Here is a 6,000-nt window from a genome sequence, read left to right on the forward strand (position 1 = left end):
CTTACCAACCCCTAGAGCAAACACACAGGTGACAGTGGAAAGGAAAAACTCCCTCTGATTATTTAAGGAAGAAACCTCAAGCAGACCAGACTCAAAGGGGTGACCCTCTGCTTGGGTCATACTAATAAAAAACATTTTTAACAATACAGAGGATTATGGAGATCTCCCGAGAATGGATCTAGAGTGTGGTTTGATGACGTAACATGATGGACATGAAGCAGGCGATTTGTACAAAAACAAAACCGCAGTAGCGGGGCTCATGGTGTAACATGGAGAATCTCCTTGTGATGTTACGTCGTGTATGATGATGTCACAGGATCCACGAAAATGCAAGGGATCACCAAAGTGTGTTAAATAGCGCAATGGGGGGGGGGGGGGGGGTGAACATCTTGAAGAATCAACCACGATTAAAACAAGACCGCAGCAAGCTGACCGAATATCCAGGTTCACCACGGTCACCCTCTAAGACAGTGATTCCCAAAGTGTTTGCTGTAGCCCCCTGGTGGGGTGTGAAGGTACTGCAGGTGGGCTGTGAGAGGTCATTAAAATGAATAAGAACGGCTTTGATTTTCGTTCCATACTAACCCCCTGGAGACAAAGGCCTCTGTTTTGTGTGTGTGTTTGCGTGCGTGCGTGCACCTGGGCCAACAGAATACTCACAGTAGCTTCCCACAGATTGACTGCACAGTCACCAAATTTGCATCGTATGTACACCTTTTGAGGATCTTTGTTGGGTTCAGTCATGACTGACGTTAATCAAATTTTCAAGGTTACAGAGGGGAAAAAAAACAACATGAAAAACTCAGTACTGGGGATAACATTACATAGGTTAGGTGTAGGGCCACCAAATTTGCATTTCTTGTGGACCTCTAGGAGGCCTTGAAAAGTTCAGTGAGTGACCTGAACGTGCTTTCCATCACATGTAGTCCATGGGCCAAGTAGGTTTTCGGTACTACTTAAGGGGAAAAAAATGACACTTAGAATCCAGCCTCAGTGTACCATAACTTACACAGAAAAATGTATGATGGCCATCCCAGGGTGGTAGCTGTAGCAAGGTAGGGGTCAATGAAGAATTACACAGAGGTCAAACTTTAAAAATGCTCCAGTCATGTTGAAAACTCTATCACATTATTTGTCTGATCAGAACAATTCCAAAAAGGTATAGTTTGGACTATCTATGATGGAATGTTCTGGAGTTATGGGGTAAAAACAGTAAAAATGGTGACAAAGGTCAATTTCAGTTTGTACAGGGGTCAAAAGTTAAAGTTACTCCAATTTCGGAGCGTTTTTGAAGTTTGATCTCTGTGTAATTCTTCATTGACCCCAACTTGGCTACAGCTACCACCATGGGATGGCCATCATACATTTTTGTGTAGCCCATGATACACTGAGGCTGGATTCTAAGTCTTGTTTTTTTTTTTTTGTCCCCTTAAGTGGTACTGATTAGGTCAAAATTCATGACTGGCTCATGGATTAATGGAGGTCTTGTTCTAGAAGATGAAATCAACATGTCACCAGACAACCATTCTTTTTGTGCACTTTGTGATAAGTTCCACCTCAGGCAGGGCGTCACAAAACCAACTCGCCATCCTGGCTGGGAATGGCTGCTCCAAGGTGTTCCAACCCTGAGTTTCCTAAAAGTGAGATCCAGGCTTTCATCTTTCCAGCCCTTCAGTTGGACTGAGTCCAGACTGATGTGTCATCAGAGGCCTTTGTCACTGATAATTAGCTTTCTTATCACCAAGTGATAACGTTTAGACCCACCGTCACTCTTTTGTGCCCTCTTTGACCTGCTGTCATCCCCATCTCACGATGTCCATCCACAACCCCGTCATCCCTCATCACATTTCCAATGCATTCAACATTTTACAGGTCCTGATAACAAACTGAGGAAGAGGCAGTCGAAGGACAGATAAAGTCTCTCTTTCTCCCTCTATGAATAAGAGTTTATCACAGAGGCCCATCTCTCCATTCACCGTTTGCCTCCTCATTCCATATTCTGGCCGCATGACCGCTTCTTGCTCTCTATCTTTTTCTTCTCCACTTCATATTTTTAGAGTGACCCTTCCATCTCCCGTTTTCACAGGTCTATTTGTGGTTTCAGAAAAGTATCAAAATCTAAGTGGAAATGGCTCACGACTCGAACCGCGACTATGAGTGATTTTATATATTTTGTAATTTTGTAATTGGATTTTTAAAAAAAGCAAATGTGACTATGCACAGTGATACATCTTATGGAACGGTACTAATGTTAACCAACCAATATACAGAAGTGGTGTATTGAACCATATTTTTCACAAAATATGTTGTTTTGTTAATGTTTTCTCACATAACCCAGCTTGGCAATTAACAGAAGGTCAGAATTATCATGCAAAGAGGACTTACATATTTCTACCAGTGACACGTAAAGTTTAATGAAAATTACTGGATCTCTGGAGTTGAAGCACATGACCGTTTGGGTCATTCACACCCTTTGCTCAGTACTTTGTTGACGCACCTTTGGCAGCAATTACAGCCTCAAGTCTTCTTGAATATGATGTCACAAGCTTGGTGCACCTATTTTTGGGCAGTTTTGCCAATTCCTCTTTGCAACACCTCTCAAGCTCCATCAGGTTGCATGGGGAGCTTCGGTGCATAGATATTTTCAGATCTCTCCAGAGATGTTCAATCAAACTCAGGTCTGGGCTCTGGCTGGACCACTCAAGGACATTCACAGAGTTGTCCTGAAGCCACTCCTTTGATATCTTGGCTGTGTGTTTAGGGTCATTGTCCTGCTGAAAGATGAACTGTCGCCCCAGTCTGAGGTGAAGAGCGCTCTGGAGTAGGTTTTCATCCAGGATGTCTCTGTACATTGCTGCATTCATCTTTCCCTCAATCCTGATTAGTTTCCCAGTTCCTGCTGCTGAAAAACATCCCCACAGCATGATGCTGCCACCACCATGGTTCACTGTAGGGATGGTGTCTGGTTTCCTCCAAACATGACACCTGGCACTCACAACAAAGAGTTCAATCTTTGTCTCATCAGACCAGAGAATTGGTCTGAAAGTCCTTCAGGTGGCTTTCCAAATCATGTCCAGTCAATTAAATTTACCCCAGGTGGACTCCAATTAAGCTGGAGAAACATCTCACGAATGATCAGTGGAAACAGGATGCACCTGAGTTCAATTTTGAGCTTCATGGGTAAAGGCTGTGATTACTTATGTACATGTGATTTCTTATTTTTTTGTATTTTAAAACATTTGCAAAAATGTCAAAGAATTTTTTTAACATTGTCATTATGGGGTATTGTGTGTAAAATTGGAAAAACAAAATGTGGAAAAAGTAAAGCACTGTGAATACTTTTGGGATGCACTGAATATAATCAGCCTATTTCATAATATTTCCCCAGTTCATGGTCTCAGATTTTTTGATTTTCACATATTTTGTCAATTGTGTGCCCAGTGTGAAAAAAATCCAAATATTAGGTTCATACTCCAACTAGGTTTCCTTCTAGAAGGGTCCAAAAAAGTGCCACGCCCCTTTTTTTTGACCCAACTAAGTTTACTTTCACCTATTTTCTTGCCAACTTTGAAGTACTATCTCTCTAAAATATAACTTTTTTTTTCACCTGTCCTGTTACTTTCACACCTCTTTATTTGGACCCTTCTGGAAGGAAAACCTATTTGGAGTATGAACCTCATATTTCGGCATTGTCATATCGGGCCTTTATTGGGCCATTTGTTGATTTCATATTAATGACCCATTCATAACAGCATTTATTTATAACCTGTTCATAATATTGTTACAGCAAACAAAGGACTTTTGATTGGTGGACCATTGCAAATAAAGCTGCAACTCAGGTTGATGTTCATGTTGGTATCCTATCAGGTTTGAGTAGATGTGCTGGTCTGTGTGGCTGCATCTACCACACCATAGAACCAGCCGAGCTCCTGGATGGGAACCACCAAGGTAGACATCTGGTCTATCTCCACTTCCTGAAAGTAGCCGTCTCTCTCTGGCGCAGTTACGTAAAGTGTGGGTGTCCCATTGTCCTTTTGCATTTTCTGGATTCCTCAACACTGATGCACATACATGCTGGATGATGAGAAGAGAAATGTGCCACATGACCTGAATGCCGTCTTCCCTCATGGTGAAAGGTATGCTCCTCACCTGAGGCTCCCTAAGGCACTGCTCTTTTGACACAAAGACATTCCAGTGATACCCAAGGATCCTGTGAAGGGACCTTGTACCAGAGACATCCTTGGGTTAATGGTTGGTGTCCAAATCTTACAATCATTGACCCTAAAGACTTGGACCTTCATTCTCCCAGGAGTCACTTGATCTCAAAGATTGAGGACTCACAACATGAATATCACTACAGAGATGAACAAATCTGTTTCACCCAACCCAAACTGCACGTCTGGTGGCTGAATCCAGGGAGTTGTTGTAAGCCTCGCAAACCCAGAGACTGCTGCAGTCAAGACCTCCGTTGATTTCACAAAGATCACAACATTGTCCACGAAGTCAAGGTCAGTAAACTCCTCGAAGCCACCAAACGCACTCGGTGCAGGAGCCAGACCGCGAACCTGACAAATGGCAGAGATTCTGATTCTACTCGGAACCCGTCGTTAGGCTGTGACGTCCAGCAGCGTGTTGTGGATCCCGCACGTTTTCAGGACGCCCCCAGAGAGCAGCCCGGTCAACCGACTCCAACACGGCAAAATTCAACATGGTCAGACGAGAAGAACTTTGTGTTTGGGTTCAGTGAGCGTTCACAGTGAATGCTTTAAGTCGTGCACATGCATCTTGTTGGGATTATGTCGTGAGCACATCATTTAGAACTTCCAGCTGTTCATTTCAAGTTTAGTTCAGTGGTGTGGAAAAAATACACTGGGTATTATTTTGGGGAAATTCCACGTCATGGCCTCAGAGTGTCTAATCCACAGCGTCTTTATGAAGTTCCTTTTGGATATTTTCTCTCTCACTCTGTGTTCACTTCATTTTTCTCTTTTGCACTTCCTTTCTGTCCTCTCCTCCGAGGCACTTTTCATCCGCCGGTATCAGCTGCAGTCGGCTGGTTCAAATAGTTATTGACAGCGACTGCTGGGGATTTGTGGTCGCACTTATCGCCAACATGAAATCCGCTGCCCTCGGGTCCTTCCTCTGACTCCTAACTCGCTCCATCCTCCTCCCTTTTATTATCCTCTCCAGCTTTTTTGGGGCCTGTTCTTCACTGTGTGACTTTATGTATTTCTCTTGTGTTTTTTTTTTCTCGCCACCTCCCCGATGACCTTTTCTGTTTTGTTGTTTTTTTTTTTTGTTTGTCCCCCTCCAGAACAAGTTGAGACCCGGGGGTTAAAGGATAGAGACAGAAAGTAGCAACGGGAAGTTTATCATGTGGAATTACCAATTATCGCCCAACTGACGGACCGAACACGAGGGGAGGAAGAGAAGTCGACACTGAGACGCGCACCCTCCAAACCCCGTGGAGAACCGACCTGACCCGCACTGGAAGCACACAACAAAGAACCCTGAGAGGGCGAGAGAGACATCTCCTGATTCATCTCTCCTCACCTCCTCTGCTCTTTATTCCCTCTCCTTTTGTCTGTTTCTCTCACGCAAAGGGAAGCAACAGCACCCTCTGCCTTTTTGGAGACTTAGTGGTATTTGACAGGCCTGAGCTCCAACCAAGAACCAACACTTGGACACGTGCAAATCAGTCAGTCCAACACCTTATGTAAAGTGAAGTCAATTTTTTTCCACCAAATAAACAGTCAAATCCCAGTTTGAAGTTGAGACACCTCCCCTTTGTGTGTGTGTGTGTGTGTGTGTGTGCGTGTGCGTGCACGTTTGTGTGGCGTTAACGTTGTACGTGTTGACCGTTCATCCAAACCAACGCGTCTGACAACTTCTGATCAGAAGAAATAAAAATCCAGAAACGATGTTGTTCAACGATGTTGAACTTTTCAGCATAAATATTCATCTCTATAGTCTGTGTGCATGTGCGCGTGCATGTGTTTT

At 43.7% G+C, this 6,000-nt stretch overlaps 1 protein-coding gene across 3 annotated transcripts in view; it reads left to right on the top strand.

Annotated features, from left to right (window-relative positions):
- Nucleotides 1–5,775, top strand: part of chchd3a (coiled-coil-helix-coiled-coil-helix domain containing 3a) — a 203,861-nt gene extending 198,086 nt beyond the window's left edge. For all 3 annotated transcript variants that reach the window (XM_034163454.1, XM_034163455.1, XM_034163456.1), the window contains exon 9: nucleotides 5,315–5,775. In XM_034163454.1, the coding sequence (XP_034019345.1) occupies nucleotides 5,315–5,338 (24 nt within the window). In that variant the 3' untranslated portion in view covers nucleotides 5,339–5,775. The remainder of the gene's footprint in view (nucleotides 1–5,314) is intronic.
- Nucleotides 5,776–6,000: the final 225 nt, after the last annotated feature.

The sequence above is a fragment of the Thalassophryne amazonica genome, chromosome 22 (genome assembly GCF_902500255.1).
Source record: "Thalassophryne amazonica chromosome 22, fThaAma1.1, whole genome shotgun sequence".
Taxonomy (NCBI): domain Eukaryota; kingdom Metazoa; phylum Chordata; class Actinopteri; order Batrachoidiformes; family Batrachoididae; genus Thalassophryne; species Thalassophryne amazonica.